Source organism: Silurus aristotelis (assembly GCF_946808225.1).
Source record: "Silurus aristotelis genome assembly, chromosome: 9".
NCBI classification, from domain to species: Eukaryota; Metazoa; Chordata; class Actinopteri; order Siluriformes; family Siluridae; genus Silurus; species Silurus aristotelis.
The window spans coordinates 17767748-17788052 of NC_139582.1; the positions used below are offsets into that span (position 1 = coordinate 17767748).

The 20305-nt window shown below is 41.0% G+C and overlaps 1 protein-coding gene across 1 annotated transcript in view; it reads left to right on the forward strand.

The window, feature by feature from the left end:
• Window positions 1–107: 107 nt before the first annotated feature.
• LOC310731440 (protein phosphatase 1 regulatory subunit 37) overlaps window positions 108–20305 on the forward strand; it is a 39948-nt gene continuing 19750 nt past the window's right edge. Inside the window, exons 1-10 of the mRNA XM_083551081.1 lie at window positions 108–420; window positions 2735–2832; window positions 9095–9140; window positions 12453–12553; window positions 12745–12864; window positions 14948–15095; window positions 17048–17203; window positions 17320–17432; window positions 19766–19907; window positions 19998–20164. Of these exons, the coding sequence (XP_083407207.1) occupies window positions 279–420; window positions 2735–2832; window positions 9095–9140; window positions 12453–12553; window positions 12745–12864; window positions 14948–15095; window positions 17048–17203; window positions 17320–17432; window positions 19766–19907; window positions 19998–20164 (1233 nt within the window). The 5' untranslated portion in view covers window positions 108–278. The remainder of the gene's footprint in view (window positions 421–2734; window positions 2833–9094; window positions 9141–12452; window positions 12554–12744; window positions 12865–14947; window positions 15096–17047; window positions 17204–17319; window positions 17433–19765; window positions 19908–19997; window positions 20165–20305) is intronic.

Sequence of the window (20305 nt, forward strand, 5' to 3'; positions counted from 1 at the left end):
CAGTGTGTTCCCTCGATGCTGAACTACGCTGAAGCACTCGGCTCATACATTATTGACATGGTGGTGTCCTGTAGCAGCTTTGTAAAGGCTTTAAGCACAGGTTTCTTGTTTCCATATGCCACCTGACTGCTTCGGATCTGTGACAGAACCCTTTCTGTCCTTGAGTGGACATGTGGCTGTTCTTTGTGACCCAAACTGTCCTTCGTAATGACTGCCGATATCGCAGGAGTGATTCGAATTGATCGTGGGAAGCCTCTAATATCCGATCGACAGCAGTGATGACGATGAGCGACCATGCTGAGGAAGAGGAAGTGGCACACCGGCTCGGGGGAAAGAGTCGAAGGGAAAAACGTGTCTCGTTTCCCCCGGATGAGGAGATGGTTTCGGGATACGCTGAGAGCAAGGACGCGCGGCGGGACGGTAATACATCCTTAATCATCATCATCATCAATATACATCACGCCACGGTGCTGTTGCATTCTACATCCCATTTGGTCACGAGGTCTTGATAACGTAAGAAGTAAAACACTTCTGTTATAGAACAAACCACGACAATGTGATACTGTGTTGCTACTCGACTTACGTTACAATAACTTGCAGGTTTGCAATTTATTCACAAGGTAAATGATGAGTAACAGGTCGTACTTATACTATTTTCATACATTTCGAGTTCGTTATGTTTGTCAAAATGCTTCGAAATGTTAATAATACCCCAAAAAAAGATTTCAAAACGACATATAATGTTGCCTTTGACTTTTTTGGTGAAGGGCGCCAATAGTTTTGCATTTGACACTATACACTAGAGATATGCATCTCCATACTATGCATAGCTTTCGATACGAAACATTATAGATACATATGAAGCAGCTACTGATGCGATGCGATGTGATGTGATTCCCTAAATTACGATGCAAATCCGATTTCCATTCGAATCAACACAATACGATGCAACAGGGAAAAAATATATGATGCTATTATACGCGATTTAATGTTTCTTTGAAAAGCAAATCGTAAATTTACTTAAGTGCCTTCTCACTTCTAACACAGCACAAAAGAAACAAATTAATAAAACCAGACGTTCTTTTCCTGTTGTGTCTGCAGGAAGTTACAGCTCTACCTCTGCCATGTTAATCTGTATTCTGTGTGACTCTCAGGACCCTCGGTCTCCGTAATGTTGTGATACGTCATATTCACGTAGCAAATATTGGTCACAAATTATGGGTCACTTTCTAAAAATAAAGGTATAGTGCATCTACTGAGAATTATATATAAATAAATCGTTGTTAAATGTTAAATGCATCACGATACAAATGCAAACTTGTATTTGATGCACACTTTTAAAATCAATGTATCACCAAATAAACATCTCTCTCTCTCTCTCTCTCTCTCTCTCTCTCTCTCTCTCTCTCTCTCTCTCTCTCTCTCTCTCTCTCTCTCTCTCTCTCTCTCTCTCTCTCTCTCTCTCTCTCTCTCTCTCTCTCTCTCTCTCTCTTTATCTCCCCACCCCTTGCTTATGTAAATCTCAGCTCCAAAAATCATTGGCACCTTTTTTTTATTTTTATTTTAACAGAAAGAAGCAAAGCTGAATCATCCATGTTACATGTATTTCATATTATAAAGCATCTGAACACAAGGTCGCTTTTCTCACTTGCATCCTAAATGCAACTAAAAATGGATAAAAGCTTTTAGGAATAAAGCCCACAGAGACTTCTATAAGAAAAAGATCGACTCTGTTTAATGAGGATGGTCCTAATAGCAGCACACTTCATGTTTATTCTTCATCTTCTTCTTTCTGCTGCTCTCGTTAGGGGTCGCCACAGCGGGTCATCCGTCTCCATCTGTCTTCTACATCTGTATCTTTCAAACCAACTACCTGCATGTCTTCCCTCACCACATCCATAAACCTCCTTCTTGGCCTTCCTCTTCTCCTCTTTGCTGGTGGCTCCATCCTCAGCATTCTCCTACTGATATACCCCATGTTCCTCCTCTGCACATGTCCAAACCATCTCAATCACTTCTCTCTCACTTTGTCCCCAAAACGTCCTCTAATAAACTCATTTCTAATCCTGTCCATCGTCGTCATTCCCAATGAACATCTCAACATCTTCAGCTCTCTAAACGTATAAAAAGATGCTGCCGGTGAGGAGGATTGACTTGGGTTTGGATTTTATTTATTTTTGTACACAAGCACGATAAAGAGAATTTCAGCAGCTCATCCGGCAGTGACCTAGATGTTTTGAAAGAGACGGATTAAATCAAATGAATGTTAATTAAAGTCCAGGATTTGTGCAAAGCGAAACCGTGAGGCATGCGCGCACACACACACACACACACACACACACACACACACACACACAAACAAACCACGTCTGTACTTTGGGTAAAAGTTTCTTCACCGTGTTTGTCTTTGTTTGTGAATTCGCGAGTAAATCAGGAGTTCATCACGTCTCTCGCCCGCTCCGAGACGCCACCTGACCCCCACCCCCCGAACGCATTTACCTTGCGTTAATGAACCATAGAGAAGTGTATTAGGTTGAAAAGGAAAAAAAAAAGAAAGAAGAAGAAGAAGAAGGAAGAAAACATTTTTAAAATGCGCTTTCATCAGTAGGGCTAATTGTAGAGTGCTCATTAAGGCACAATAAACACTGGATTAGTGGATAAGGAATGAAAGGCTGCTGTTGTTGTTGTAGTTGTTGTTGTTTGTTGAGTCTTTTATTTCTCGATCCTATTTTAGGCGACAGTCGAAACCTGTCGGATATCATTTCGGCCTACGAGCGGAGCTGTGCGAAGCACAAAGTCGCACCCGATCCCAGGACACTGGACCAAATCAAGGTACGGCGAGTTAAACGCCTTGTTCCGATTCATAGCACGTGCGCAGTCCGATATGCGAATCACACGTCTTGTCACGTGATATAGAATCGTACGAATCGTACAGTATATATTATATTATGAAACTGAACGATCGCTTTCATAAAAACACTGCAAGAACCAATTCAGTGTTTCTTTTACCACATCAGGGCTCAAATAACACAATTTACTCAATATATAAATATATATATATATATTAGAAAAGTACAAAAATAATCTCAAAATCATGTAAATCACTTGGAAAAATGAATCATGATTCAAATCACTCAATCATGAAACACACACTGACCAGCCACAACATTAAAACCACCTGCTTAAGACTGTGTAGGTTCCTCCACGTGCCTCTAAACCAGCCCTGAGCTGTTAAGGCCTCCACAAGGTGTCCTGTGGTATCCCACACCTAGACATGAACTACAGGTCATTTAAAAGTCCTGTAGGTTTTTGGATGAAGCCTCTATGAGTTTGACACATTTGTTAAGTGCTTTGCATGGATGCTTGATCAGACTTGTGGAATTTGGAAGCCGGATCTCACTGTTATGCTCCTCAATCCGTTCCTAAACAAAGTGCAGGTGCGCAGCGAGTGTAATCCTGCCATTAGAAAAAACTTGGTAACTTGGTCTGCAAGATGTGTTACGTAGGACGTGTTAAAGGAGCATCCACATGAACACCCCAAGTTTCTCAGCAGAACATCACCCAGAGTAGCACACTGCCTCCACAGGCTCATCGTCTGCCTTTTGTTCATCCTGGTGCCATTTTTTCCCCAGGTAAGCGACACACACACACACACACACACACACACACACACACACACACACACACACACACACACACACACACACAGTGTCGTACACTTGAAGAAATCATGCTTCATCAGACCCTCTTCCATTGCTGCATGGTCCATCTCTGATGCTCACCTGCCCACTGAAGGAGGTTTGGCGGAAGCATTTGGGTTGCAGGAGCTTTTCGATTTGGTCCGATCCCTGTCTCAGGTTCACCACTTGTCCTTCCTTGGAGCACTTTTGGTACGTATTAACTACAGAACCCCTGGAACACCACCACAAGCCCTAGTGTTTTGACCCAGCGGTCGATCCATCACAGTTTGGCACAAATGCCTACACTTGCCCATTTTTCCTGCTTCCAACACATCAACTTCAAGGACTGACTGTTCACCAGATGCCTGGTATATAAACCCTGTGAAAGGTACAACAAGATAATCAACATAATGCCATGTTGGGCATGTCAGTGTTTTTAATGTTATGGGTGATGAGAAAAAATGAACAGACGAACAAATAAATCATTTTCTCATGGGAATAAATTCGGAAAAATAAAATTTTGTTCCGAAGAATCTAAAAAAATCAGGTGCAAATCAGAAAAAAATTCAAATAAAAAAGAGTAAATAAAAATAAATAAATAAATAAAAAATAATAATAATAATAATAATTATAATATATAATTTATATATATAATTAATAATTAATATAATAATAATAATAATATAATTAATATATATAATTAATAATTAATATAATAATAATAATAATAATAATAATAATAATAATAATAATAATAATAATAATTGCATGTAAACTTCCATGAGGATGATTTGTGCTTACCAAAAACTTCAGGCTCAACAAGAAATCAAGAAAACACACACACACACACACACACACACACACACACACACACAGAGGAATGCATGCATAATTCAGATCGTGCATGCGCTCGCTCCTTTTCCCTTTGACCAGCCATGTTAAGAGCATCGTTTCCCCCTCTGCATAAATTGACGATTAGATCAAGGGGAATTATTTGCAGAAAATGAGAGACTTAGCGGTACTTACATCAAGCGCACACGATCACTATTAGCTCTGAGGTGCTAATGAGCACGGGTGCGTTTAAACAAATGTAGGTGGTCCGACCCAAAAGAAGAAGAGGAAGAAAGAAAAAAAAAGCATGGGGAGAAAAAAAAAACCCACTGTATTGCAGTAGAGATATTTAGCCGAATCTCTAATAAGGCCTTATGCAAAATGCAACTCGCTGCTTAAAGAGCAAATTGATCAAATTAGGTATTTTCAGGCAGGACGGCCCCTGGAGGAAACTATTTAAAGCTTTTATCGTACCCGTGGGCTTTCGCTTTGCTTTCAGATGGTGTAAGAGGATAAAACAGTGCTGCGTCTTCATACTGTAAGAGCGGAGGGAACAAGAAGAAACCTGAGGACCATGAGCCTAATCATTTCTTCCTCTTAGTATTATTATTATCATTACCACCAATCTCATCATCATCATCATCATCATCATCATCAATATTATTATTATTATTATTATTATTATTATTATTATTATTATTATTATTATTATTATTATGTACAGTCTATTCATATTTAACATTTAATATTAAGGATTCAATTACATTTCTAGAGCATTTTTTATCAATGGTCCCAAAGCAGCTTTACAGAAATAAATAGGTTATAAAATATGAATTCATATGTTAGTGCTTATAATTTAATCCCTAATGAGCAAAACAGTGGTGACTGTGGGAAGGTAAAAAACCTGGATATGGCACGAGGAAGAAACCTCGGAAAAGAACATCATCCTCAACATACATTCATTACAGTTCCATCATTGTTGAGGTGTTTAAAAACACAACTGTTCATGCAAACCGCAGTCCTGAGACGTTGTAGTAGAGTTGAGTTGCTCAGTCACTTCATGGATCCTCAAACTTTTAGATGGAACCATCTCCAGCTGCACAGTGTCTCAAAATGAGGAGTCTTCGCTTTCTGAACAACGTACTCACAAAATTCCAAGCTGAGGATCACAGATTCTGTTCAAATCTACAAAAAAATTATTCTTTTTTATCCAATACATTTTTTAATTTTAGATTTTTTTTTAAATACAGCAGCAGCTTTGATCTTAGTTCATGCTGTGATTTTATCTTTATTTGAAAGTTATAGTTTCTGTGGTAACTACAGTATCAAAGTCGTTAATATATTAACGGCAGATTCGAAATCTAATTGGTAAAAGAAATGACAAAAAGAGGGGGGAAAAAACATCATTGCTGTTCCAGGGAAGGAGTCTCCAGAGTCAGCACCTCTTTATTTGTGTCTTATGAGAGAGAGAGAGAGAGAGAGAGAGAGAGAGAGAGAGAGAGAGAGAGAGAGAGAGAGAGAGAGAGAGAGAGAGAGAGAGAGAGAGAGAGAAGCTAGGCTGTTTATTAGCGATCACAGGAACCAACTTCCAGAAATGTAGCTGCAAATGGATAAAAATTACAGCGTGCCACTTCATTAATGAATTACAAAAAATGTAATTGTTGACAAATTGCTGTGTGTATTAATAATAATAGATTTTATTTAGATTTATTTTTAAGCGTGCTAATTCCTCTCAGGAGAGTTTGAGGCTGATAATATCTTAAAAAGAAGCTAAAGGCCTCTGCTAAATGCTCTGAATGGAAATGGAAATTATAATAATAATAAGAAAAAGAAGAAAAAGAAGACAACAAAAAAAAAGGAAGAAGAAAAGACTTCAGATCCGATTCCAAATAGTTACTTTTTTTGGTACGCGATAAAAAAAAATAAAACGCGCTCGTGTGCATTGCGCTCTCCACTTTCTTGATTGGACGTCTGATCCGAGCTCTCGTTTCATCACGGAGAGAAAATTCGGGCGTATAAATAGCTTTAATGCGCATCATGCTCCCCGGACCGTCCTGATTCCCTGATTAAAGCCTCCTCCTGCAGGGGTGTTCATTCCTCCTGCACATCCTTTCACGCATCAAATGTCCACGTTCTGTATGCATACTGACAATAAAAAAAATACGTCTTTTTGTCCACTTCTGAGACGACGAGCGAGACGCGAGGCAGCGTTGTTTTCTTTCCTTTTAAAAGTCAATTAAAAATTTGGGGTATTTTATTTTATTTTTTAATGATAAATTAAGTTACCCATTTTGTTCGTGCTCTTTTTAGACACTGCGGGTTTAATTGCTAATTGTTAACTGGGAATGAATATATTTGCATATTAATTAGCACCTCCATTTGCATTTTTAATTTGCTGCCTTCAAAGGGTGCGAGATAAAAGGTCGTGTTTTTTTTTATAATTTATCCTTTATTGCAGAAAAGATGCTGAAAGGAAAAATGTGCAAGCGATTTTTAACCCCTGTGAGCTTTTCCTGTAAATTCAGAATGTTTTTTTTCTTTACAACTAATTAATATTGCAAAGAAAAAAAAATTCATGCATCCAAAAACAAAAAAATGCTGATTTTCTTTTTTTTCTTTTTTTTTTTTTGGAAATAATGAGAAATCCACCAGAGAAGGTTTGTGTCAAAGTCTGCCTGATAAACCGCGTCCCACATGTTTTGTCTCTACGTTTTGTCCTCTGCCTCCTGACACAGCACCTCCTTTGGCACATGTCCATTTCATTTTCGGCAGTGGGCGGCGCGGGACGTCGCTCCGTGTTTATTACAAAAAAAAAGCATTAAAAAAAAAAAGGTTCAAATGAAGAGCTCAGAGTCATCGATATGCAAGCTCCGTTGTTTTCCTCCTAACACACACACACACACACACACACACACACACACACACACACACACACACACACACACACAGTGCAATCAGAGATGTTTATAGCAGACTGATCCAGGACCTTGATTAGTCTGATACCTATGAGTTGATAAGAGCCATCTGCTGTCTGTCCATGAGATAAACGTCTGCTGTTCTCATCGCTTCATCAATAATACTTCAGTCTTCTGACTCACTTCCAGAAGGATCAGGTGAACTTCATTCACACGATTCATATGATTCATATTTGGTTTTAAAACAGTTGTCTATTATTATTATTACCTAATTCCTTCACCCCACACACTCCCCCCTACATGATTCATTCACACATTCGATTCTTTTCCCACCGCGATACGATACCAATCACACATTCCCCCTCACACACACATTACTCCTTTCCCTTACATGATTACTCCCCCCACATGATTCCTCTTCCTCACATCATTCCTCCCCAACATGATACCCACCACATGATTCCTCCCCTAAACGATCCCCCCAAATGATTTCTCCCCTACATTATTCCTGCCTTAAACAATACCCCCAACATGATTCCTCCCCCTACACCCCCTCACATGATTCCTTCCCCTACATGAACCCCCCGACATCATTCCTCCCCCTACACCCCCCTCACATGATTCCTTCCCCTACATGAACCCCCCGACATCATTCCTCCCCCTACACCCCCCTCACATGATTCCTTCCCCTACATGAACCCCCCACATGATTCCTTCCCCTACATGAACCCCCCCACATCATTCCTTCCCCTACATAACCCCCCCACATCATTCCTTCCCCTACATGAACCCCCCCACATCATTCCTTCCCCTACATAACCCCCCACATGATTCCTTCCCCTACATGATCCCCCCCGACATGATTCCCCCCACATGATTCTTCCCCTACATGACCCCCCCACATGATTCCTCCCCCTACATGACCACCCACAGGATTCCACCCCTTACATGATCCCCCCACACGATTTCTCCCCCTACATGTTTCCCCCCACATGATTCTTCCCCCTACACGATCCCCCCCACATGATTCCTTCCCCTACACGATCCCCCCACCGGATTCCTCCCCCTACACAATCCCCCCCACGTGATTCCCCCCCCTACATGATCCTCCCCACATGATTCCCCCCCTACAAGACCTCTCTTATTGATTGCCCTTGCACAATTCCTGCACCTACACAATCCCTCACTCAATTCCTTCAACCCTCCAAAACGATCCCTCCACATGACCTCCCACTCGATTCCCAACATGATCCACCACCACACACACGTTTTATTATTTTCCCACATAAAATGAATTTTTGTTCCCCACATGATCATTTCTTATTTTTTTTTTATTAAATTATTATTATTTTTTTGTCTCAGGTTTGGTGGCGGGTTTATCAGAAGGAAAACCGTTTTCATCACTTTTATTTGAGATGCAGTCGGATCAGATTTATGCACCACGTACAACGGGGCTAATTAATGCGTCAACAGATGACCAGCTGTTTCTAATGAATAAAGCTGCACTAATTAATATAGAACATTTGAATTGAGTCATAGTTAGTGTTTTAGTGTAGAAATGCATTAACCTTTAAACCATATCTGTCTGTCTGTCTGTCTGTCTGTCTGTCTGTCTGTCTATCCATCTATCCATCCATCCATCCATCCATCCATCCATCCATCCTGCAGGAAATCACCTGCTTGACTAACAGAGCCAGATGTCTTGATCTCCAGGGTGAGTTCACTGATTGATTTTTTTGTTTGTATCCTGTAAACAATATATTATGTCTAAGCTCGCCTGCTTCCTCTCATTCCATCTAAAGAATAAAAAAGTGGTACTTTTTCATGGTTTCTTTTTAATTTCATTCCTTCATTTCCTGCTCCTAGTGCTCTCATGCACTCTGCTCCCACACCAGTTCATTCAGCTGGTTTAAACCCCCCCCTTTATTTTCATAATAATTATAATATACTCACTTTGTGACTTCGCTTCAAACTTACTGAATTTCTGCTATGGATAAAAATGTTTCTTTAGAATCACTTTGCGCTTTTCTTATCTATTTACAGTGATATCTGTAACATCTGTGGAACGATTCCTGCTCCCACTTGCATCAGAGCAGCTGCAATCAGACCTTAAAAAAATACATAAGAAAAAGTCACAGCTTTACCCAGACTCCTTATGAGACTCCTTATGAGACTCCTTATGAGACTCCTTGACACACAACCTTTCTACTGCACGAACATCACAAGGTGTTGTTCCAATCCCACAGCATCCTCCCTACACTTCTTATTCAGAATAAGAATCTGCACTAGATACTCAGTTACACTGTAAAGAATGTACAATTTAAAGTAACGACAACATTATTAACTATTAATTCATAACAAATAAATGGTTGCCTATAGTTATGTTGTAATAAATAAATAACCAAGAAATACGGATGTTTTGCGTATTTCCCCAAATCACATTAAACAGCTTTAATATTAAATCTCTTACACAATGACACCATCTGCATCTGTAACTTCCCAAACCGTAAACAGCCTCATTTACACAGTGGTACATGAAATACACAAACCATGTAGTTGAGTTACACTTGGTAAAATGTGACTCCGGTAAAAGTAAAAGTGTCCCTTTAAACTGTAGTAAAAGTACAAAAGCATTTGTCTTCAAATGTACTTAAGTATTCAAAATACTATAATTTATTATATATTATGGCTATAATGTTTCTATTATCATTTTAGTCACAAGACTCTTAATCAGCTCAGTTGATGTGAAAAGACTCGAATGTGACTCTCAGCACACTGATCTATTATTATGATATTAAAGACAAACACTGATTGATTTTTATTGCAATGATCATGAGCTTAAAACCAACTGCTTTAATAAAACGGTGTAAATGAGGTCACGTGTGTTGCGGCGAGTTCGAGTTTCTTCTTTATTAATTCCTCTCTAAATGCTGTTGAACTGATGCTGAACTGTACGTTGGTGATCGGTATGTTGGTGCCACCAAGCAGCGATGAAAACAAGTTCAAATCGGTGGCTCGATGCGTTTTTGACCGGTTACAATTTGATTTGCTCATAAATAAAAAGAAACGACTGATTTTGCAAAACGTAGAGTGAAGATATTTGACTAAGTGAAATTCTCCTGAAAAAGAAACACTTCAGAAAAATAACACGCAAAAAAGCTACTTACAGTAACAAATCACATTTTCTTCCTTACTGTTCACCACTGCTTTTACACCCTGACCAGGCAGGTACTAATGATTTATGTTACCGCAATTTCCAGACTATAAAGCGCACCAGTATATAAGCACCCACTGAATTTGACAAAGATTTTTATTTTAAACATAAATAAGCCGCTACCTGTCTACACTGAAACTAATGAACTTTACACAGGCTTTAATGAAAGACACGGTGTAACAGGTGAAATATGTTGCGCTTCCTTTAGGAGCATAGCGGTATTTCGGGAATAGCCTGCTGACGCATTTTTCCGCTATTACTGCATGTGTGCAAGACCGAGGAATATGTCCTTATTATTTTTTGATGCTCATTTCTACGTTTCTTTGACTAACCCGTAACGCTGTTGCCAAGAAAAATAAAAAAGGACGAGTTTTGGAAACCTGTCTGTGCTTATATGATTTCTGTTGCAACTGGAGTTAGCGAGCTCTCCCTTCACCCAGACTCAACACGTTACAACGGCTTGTATCTAAACAGTAGCCAACCAAAAAAAATCAGTGTACACTGTCTTCCTCCTTCCTTTCACAATAATTTCTCTGAGTTTTTCTTTTAGCATCGCGGGGTTCAAAACGTGGGAAAAAATTAGAGGCTTATAGTTCGAAAAATACGGTAATAAACCTGGTCTTTACTTGTAAGCTTCTTTCCTGACCTAGCACCTGCATGGAATCTCAGTCCCAGTGAAGATCTTCAGTCTCACTCTTGTGCATATTTGGTCGAAATGACAATAAAAGCTTCTTGAATTGACTTGAAAACAAGAACAAGAAATAACCTGGTCTGCTATGAGTATTTGCATTAATTTGAAAAACATTATTACAACATCCACTTGAGGTAATAATGAGATCAGGCCTGATTTGAGCCTGCCATGAATACAGCATCCGCCCTGGGACTGTGTGTGTGTGTGTGTGTGTGTGTGTGTGTGTGTGCGTGTGTGTGTGTTTTTTAAAATTTTTATAAGTTTGTTTCATAATTTCTTGAGATTTCATCGCTGGAAACATGGCGTTTTTTTTTTCCCGCTGATCCCGTCATGCGGGACCAGACCCAAATCTGGCAAAGCGAGATACCATCAGGAACTCCGTCAAGCCTCTTAATTGAAATCTGCACCCGGATCCTGCAGGGCTCGGATTAAAAAGCGTGGTCGCTTTGATGAGAGGGGAAACGGCGGTTATTGATATCGATACGAGCGGATGGCAGATTTTAAACGCCGGTCAGCGCCTTGCAGCTTCCTGCTCCCTGTCATACACTGATGACATCTTGACTCCGAGACGCCGTATCATTATCACGCAACGGCAAAGGGGATTAGAAAAATGGGATTTCAGATCCCGCTATGTAGGGTGCACTTAAGTGATTATTGACTTTTTTTTTTTTTTAACAAATGATTATGCTAATGATGAATAAATTATCATCTCTCCGGCACATGGCTGTAAGAGATCTGGCTTCTCCCCGACCACGAAGATAAGAGTTTATGAGGGGATGGGGGTCCAATAAAGATTCACCGCTGTGACCATCAAAGTATTTCTCTAGGCTTTGTTTGGGGGAGAGGGAAAAAAAAAAGTTCCTGAAAAATGACTTTGATTCTCCTCGGCGTGGCGGAACGTGATCGCGTCCGTGTCGAACATTCCCATTGCTCCTTAATGAACGCCAACCGACAAGTCTCATCTGTGGAGATTCAAAGTGCACGTCGAAGGCTTGCGGGACAAGCGTGTCGCCGTCGTACGCCGATTTTCTGACTTTGATTCCTGCAGTATATATATATAAAAAAACAGTTGTTTGGTTTTATGTCCGTTTTTTACTCTCAAAAAATGTCTTTCCCCCCAGGTGTTCGTTTGGATTATCGCACGTGCGAGTCTCTGGAGGAGATCCTGAAATCCGTCCGCTTTAATCTGATCAACCTGCAGGGGGCGGAGCTTGAGGAAAATGTAGGTTCGCTCGACAGAAGTGTTTTTTTACACAATAGTATACCTAAATAGGGTTGCATTTTGATTCTGATAGGTCAGTGGGTGTTATATCAAAGTGTTTGCGGTACTGTGATCATTTCTACAGTAACACATTTTTCGAAGGAGTATTTTTAAATGGAAAAAAAAAATAGCTATTATCCTTTTTTCTATAGGGAGCCTCGTCACTGATGGATATGATTTCCTACTACGAATCAGCCACATATCTGGATGTGTCCTCTAACACGGATATGGGAGTCTCAGGGTGGCAGGCCCTCTCACGTTTACTCATACAGGTGCGAAAATAGCGAATGTATGAATTTCAGATGGAATCTAATAGGATTTTGGTCGATGAGAAGTGAAATGGCTGGTCTGGTTTGCCAACTATCCTCTTCTTCTTCTTCTTCTTTCGGCTTCTCCCATTAGGGGTCACCACAGCGGATCATCCATCTCCATACCCCCCTGTCCTCTATATCTGCCTTTTTCAACCCAACTACCTGCATGTCTTCCTTCACCACACCCATAAACCTCCTCCTTGGCCTTCCTCTTTTCCTCCTTCCTGGTGGCTCCCGGTGGCTTCTCCTACAGATATACCCCGTGTCCCTCCTCTGCACATGTCCAAAACATCTCAATCTCGCCTCCCTCACTTTGTCCCCAAAACGTCCTACATCCTACATGTCCCTCTAATAAACTCATTTCTAATCCTGTCCATCGTCTTCACTCCCAACAAAAATCTCAACATCTTCAGCTCTGCTACCTCCAGCTCCTGTCTTTTACTCAATGCCACTGTTTTTAATCCATACAACATCTCAGGTCTCACCACAGTCCTAAAAACTTTCCCTTCTACTCTTGCAGATACTCTTCTATCACACATCACTCCTTCCACTCTTCTCCACTCACTCCACCCTGCCTGCACTCTTTTCTTCACTTCTCCAACACACTCTCCATTACTTTGCACTGTTGACCCCAGGAACCTAAACTCCTTCACCTTCTCCACCTCTTTTCCCTGCAACCGCACAACTCCACTGCCCTCCCTCTCATTCACACACATGTACTCTGTCTTACTCCTACTGACTTTCATTCCCCTTCTCTCCAGAGCGTACCTCCACCTCTCCAGACCCTTCTCAACCTGCTCACTACTCTCACCACAAATCAAAATATCATCTGCAAACATCATAGTCCATTGAAACTCCTGTCTGACCTTGTCCTTCAACCTGTCCATCACCACTGCAAACAGAAAAGGGCTCAAAGCCGATCCTTGATGCAGTTCCACCTCCACCTTGAACCAGTCTGTCTGCACACTTCACTGCTGTCACACTGTCCTCATACATGTCCTGCACCACCCTCACATACTTCTCTGACACACCACTGCCATCTCCCCTAAACACCTCCACGCTTCTACTGATATGTCATCTGGTCCAATCGACTTTCCACTCTTCATCCACTTAGATGTTTTAATATTATTCTCCTCAAGATGGTCATCCATTTTTTTTTTTTTTTTGATTTTATGTTTTATTGAAGAAAATGAAGTCCATGACCACTTAAAAGCTCCAGTTTGAGAACAGTACCTCTGTGAATGACTGATTTCCCACAATGCCCTGGCTTTTTTTTTTTCTTTCCCCTCTGATGTGACCTGCTCGACTTAATCTAGTAGTTTTTGTAATAAATATTTAACGCAGTTTTAATGAAAAATAAGACATGTAATTTTGTCCCTGCGCTGATTTATAAGCCGGAAGAAAGGGACCGAGCCCGTCATCGATGCCTTTTTTCTGCGCTCTCACGCTCCGTCCTCTGATCTGATTTGTATTCGAAGCGCGGCGGAAGTAATGAATTATCGCGCATCGGAGACGAAAATATTCGCACAGCGAGATATTGCTGTATTCACACTTTGATTTTAATGGCTATCATTACACTTCACTTTAGTTCGCGGCGATATTATGTTCAATTAGCGGCGTCTCTAGATGAAAGACAGGCAAGCTACGCCCTCGTGGTTCTTCACGGACGTTCGACGGTCAAACTGAAGGCATGCTCTTAGGCGGTATTATAGTAGATCAATCGCATTGCTGTCGACAACAAAAGAAAGGGTTGTGGAAGAGAGAGAGAGAGAGAGAGAGAGAGAGAGAGAGAGAGAGAGAGAGAGAGAGCAAGAGAGAGAGAGAATGTGGACACCTTTTGAAGCTGTGGACTAGGGGATGAAGCCTAACGATGGCCGCCAGATCTACGGCAAGTCCTCAGGTCATGGGTTGTTTTTCTAGTTTTTGACATTTCCTGCTTTTTCAGACTGTGCTGGAATTAAAGAGGGGTAGATAGAGAGGCCGGGCCAAAGTAAGGGCACAATGAAGCATCTTTCTCTTTTCTTTCTCTTTTCTACCTGTTTAGAGCGGATGCTTGTGGAGGTTGGATGCCTGTAACATCCCCATCGAGGATTATACTGCACAGGCCCTGTCGAGAGCCCTGCTAAGCAGCCGACTGACAGTACTGCACCTTGAAAACACTGGACTGAGTGGAAAGCCGCTCTTCACGCTCGGTACGGTTGTCCTACACAAACACACACAAACTTTGAGGAAGTTTGTTATATATATATATATATATATATATATATATATATATATATATATATATATATATATATATATATAACAATCTAACAATCTCATATGCACCAATGACATATTATTATGATATACAACACACAAAGCGAACTATTCCTGAGCAGGTGTATGGAAATACTTTATTAATTATAGGTGTGTTACATATCATATACGTGATTTAACATTATATACATGTTTTTACAATGTTTTATGAATAAATGGAGGGCTATTAATCTTTAAGGAACGCCTCGCACTGATCTGAATCAAACCTGTTCAATGGTAAATGCTTCAAAAATGGCCTCTGAGTCACTATTGTGTGCATTCCTGCCCCTGCTGGCTAGGTAATAGGCCTGGAATAAGGTGTGTGAGTGTGTGTGTGTGTGTGTGTGTGTGTGTGTGTGTGTGTGTGTGTGTGTGTGTGTGTGAGCATTGTATGTACACGGCTCCGGCCAGCAGGAACAGATGAAGAAGAACAGCGAGAGGAGTGGCAGATTTTGGCCCCGTGACCCTAACAGTAAGACTCGGCCAGGATTAGATGTCCTAATCTTCTTGCCTGTCAGTTTACACCCTGTCGCACCGGTCCGTGTGTGCGCCTCCGTGTCCAGATCGCTGTGAGCACCCACTGGAAGAGTAATATTAGATCCTTTAAGGATGCAATACTTGACCGCATAACTAGTTAACTTGAAAGTCTCGGTGTGTTGGAAATTGCCCCTTTATTTACTCACTTCTTGTATATACAGAGCACTGTGTGGGACAGGCAGGAGAGAGCACTGTGTGGGACAGGCAGGAGACACTTGAGAATTCAGTTCAGGCAACAACTGAATACCGAGTGCCCTGAAGATGCACAAGTATATGTATAAATACATGTGTACATGTGTGTGTGTGTGTGTTGGGATGTGCTGCTTTTGAAAAATAAAAGCGCTTCCTGAAGCACATCCTCACACATTCATCTTGGGTAAAACAAAGAAAAAAAGAAAAGAAAATGCATGATGAGTAGTTTAACATTAGTTTAAAATTGAGAATACAGATGAATTTAGGGTTTGCAGAACATTTTGGACGAGAAGTTCAGCCAGATGTCAGCAATAAAGAAACGGTTGAAATTTGAAGAAGCCAGGTCGCTACTCTCATCTCTTCTCTTCTCCCTCCTGTAGTTATCGCACTTTTTTACGCGTTTAATGCATGTACACTTGTCAAGCCCTTCTCCCTTTGGCTTAATGTCCACATCGAGCCGAGTTGCATCTGTTTGATCGCGGTAATGTCTCAACGGAGAAGAGCGAGAGCTGCTCTGGACATGGTCCATTAGCGAGAGCAGTGTGAGAGGACCTTAAATGAGTGGGAGGACTTGAGCGGCACATCCCGCTCTGTTTCTCTAAACAAAGCCTGGATCTGTTTGATATTTTGGTGCCGTGCCGGCGCCCCCTGTGCTTCTCGCTAGAATGCCCAGCTGCTGATCGTGGCCATCGATCGGGCGTGTCCCTTGATTAAGGGGACTTGCTAGCTCGCACCGTGGAGTCTGTCCGATCAATCCAACGATCCCACTATTCACTTCCCGCTGTGTGTGATGGCCATGTTGGCATTCGACATGCGACCAAAAGAGTCTGATCGGATCTGCCGCATTGATCCGGACAGCAGGACTGTGTGAGGCCACGGACAAAAAGCCCATGAAAGGGGTCTCTGTTCTGAAAGGACACAAAATGTTGTTGATTATAAAGATGCCAGCAAGTGATGTAAATAATAATTTAAAAAAAACATAAAAAATTTGTTTCGGAATCTCTATTTTTTTCCCCTGCTTGCATTCGACTAGTCGAAGGTCCTCCTTTTATACGTGTTTGTTGACATGTCCTAGCGGCTCCACACGCTAAGATTATTTCCCATTTCTTTCTCGGAGTTTGCTCTCTAAAGAAGAACATCGCTCTGCAGGAACTCTACCTGTGTGATAACGAGCTCAACAGCTTCCACGACGCCATGCAGTTAGGAGAGCTTCTCAAATACAAGCGCACTCTCCGAACCCTCGACCTTACCAATAACGCCATATCAGACTCGGGTATGGCCATTTTTTTGTTCCCAAACTGCACCTATGTGTGAAGCTTACTTTCATTACCATTATATTTATGTGAAACTGAGCTCCAAAAATGACTTTTCTCCTTCCTGGAGCTGCAGGTCTCGAGGAGCTCTGTGATGGGCTGAGAGTTCAGAAGTCTGGTTTGAGGACGTTAGTGCTGCATAACAACCGGATTACTCACCACGCCATGACTCATCTAGGAAGTGTTCTGGTGAGTTGCAGCGCGTGTTCATTATGAACGCTTTTATGCAGCGCCGTTTGCCAATTAGTCTGATGAAGTGCGTAATATGTTAATACATTATGCCCCGATTTTCCAGACAAATGCAAAGACTAAAAAAAGAAAATTAAAGCAGCACTGTAAAACCCAGGCCTTTTAAATACTACAAAATGTTAACTACAGTTGGGTTTTTAAGTTTTTGTATGTAAATGTTCCACTTTATAAATCATACAGTCGAGGAAACTGGGAAATAACAGACATTGGGAATTGGGGAAATGCTAAACTACAGAAAATGGCAATTAAAAAAATGTGGTAAACTATAAAGATTAGGTAATTAAAGATTAGAGATGATCATTAATGATTATAAATGATATATTAATGATATAGCGATTAAATATTCCAAACTATAGAAGCTGTGATTTTAGAAATCGGTCAAAACCTCTAAAACTGGGAATTGGAAAATATGTTGGGATAAATATTTATATGTATATGTTACACTTTAACCTTCACTGAAAAATCTTCCCTTAGCATGAACCGGATGGTTAATTTCCCCAAACATTCAGCTAAAAAAAAGGTTCTTCTTCACTAGTTGGAAATCTCTTCTGACCTTGGGATCCATTTCATCCCAGGGAAGTTTAGGTTTAGGTGCAGTGACCGGGCCGTTCCATGATAGATCACCCTCCAGACGTCTGTTTGCTCTCTAAATAACGTTTCGGCTCATCGTCTTGTTGTGCGGTGAAGTCAGATCCGATGCAATTCAAAACAACCCCAAAACTATAATCCTCCACCTCCATGTTTGACTGTGGGGTGTGAGGCAGTCTGATCTGATCTTTCTCTCCTTTTGTCAGAGATAAAAATGTCACATTTGTACTCTTCTGTACAACTTTCTTCCAGTCATTCACGTTCCATTGTCGCATATAAACCAAAGGAATGTGGATGTGTCTCGAAATCCAAAATGTTTCCAAAAATTTTACAGGCACTGTATATAAAGAAATTAGGAATTGGGAAATGATAAACAATAAAAACTGAAGATTTTCAAGACTATAATTATAGTATATTTGGTTTCTAACTAAGGCAATCAGTTTGATCGGCATGTTGTTTGTTTGTTTGTTTGTTTTTAGCTAATTCCATCCAACACATCTACTCATCATGCCTATTATGCCATGACACGGATGATCCAGCAATAATCTGCATTGGCGCCAATTTATTTCAACACTGTGACCATAAAGATTGTTCTTCCAGCTGTACCATGTCTCTGCATAATTAGTTTAGTCATTTGCACAATTGTTGTCAGCAGTCTTAACAGGTTCATGTTCTTCACAAATCTTTTTTTTTTTTTTTATTGAAAAAAGTTCTCAAACCTCTTCGTGACAGCTCCTGGAATCTTTTGTCTGAGACGGAGTTTGACAGGATGGCAGGGGGAAAAAAAAAAACGACCAAAAAAAAAAAAAAACAGGGAACAAAAAAAGGAAGCGTCTATCTTTTCTTCACTGGATGGCGGCTTATGTGTAATCCTTAATAATATCCATTCCCCTTTAGTAGCTCTGATTGTCAGAATAAACTGTACCTTTTTGTCATTTGAATGGCGATCCAAATCAAAAGGGTACAAATTAAAGGGTCGCTTTTGTCTCCTTCTCGGCCGCTGGCACGTTCGCCCCGCGAATCCATCCAGGCCAAAAATAAAGCTGGCTCATTCCATTTTGCCTGCACTAAATAAGAACAGTTTGATTAAATAATAGATATGTGTTTAGTGGGCTTTCCCATGCGCTGTGTCATTAAGAAGGATAAGTAGACATCCATGCGACCATAATGAATATAATTAGTGCAATGGCTGGTCGTGTCGAATATGACACAGGAAGGGCTGTTATTAACCTCTCCGTTTTTTTTCATTCTTTTGCATTTCTTTATTCCGGGGCGCCTTTAAAAGAAGGCGAGAGCAGGAAGGATAAATGGGTTAGTCGGTCAGATGATGGAGTCTGGCTCATGTCAGTAGACGCTAATTAAATCATGATTTTCTTTTCCCCCCGCCCATGACGTTTGTGGAATCCCTTCACGTTCCGGATGAATGTCCTCAGACTCGTATGACGGACCAAACCGTGGATGGAACGTGTATTTAAAAACTACACGCTGATGCTCTCTTAGTGATTTAAATATGTATATATGCACAACGATCATGCTAATGTGTTCTCGGCGTACTCTTTGTCGTAGCTATTAACAGCTAATCCTTCGAATTTAAAACCTTTGTGATTATTAGTGCTAACTGGTTGATTTGCATTTTGACGTCGATTGAAATTTGATGAACGCGATTGCTCTCGTTCGTCTCCTAGCCTCTGTTGAGAACGCTGGAAACCTTGGACCTTAGCGATAACGACCTACAGGACAGAGGGATGCACGTGCTGAAGGAGGCGCTAATCAGTAATCGATCTATTACGCGACTCGGCCTGGCCTCCGTAGGAATAACGTGTGAGGGTATGTATCATCCGTTTTCCCTATTTCAACTTGTGTCATCAATACCTTGAATTCCTGTAATTTCTGTTCGGACTTCGACGCTCCTTTCAGGTGCTGTAGTGTTGGCCGAGTTCTTGGCGGAGTCTCAGTTCCTCCAAACACTGGACGTGAGCCAGAACCTCATCCTCACCGGAGGCCTGATGGCTTTTGCGCTGGCTCTGAAGCTCAACCGTACTCTCGCTCATTTAGACCTGGACCGAAATCCAAACGAGGAGGAGGTAAGGGAATGCACTTCATCAGAAGAAACCAAAGTCTTCCCATGGTGTAATTTGAGCAAAATGTTGGAACATTATACATGATGTGAATTATTTAGTGGGAAAAGCCTGTTCCCTTCGAGCTCATCAACAGTGACTCAAGCC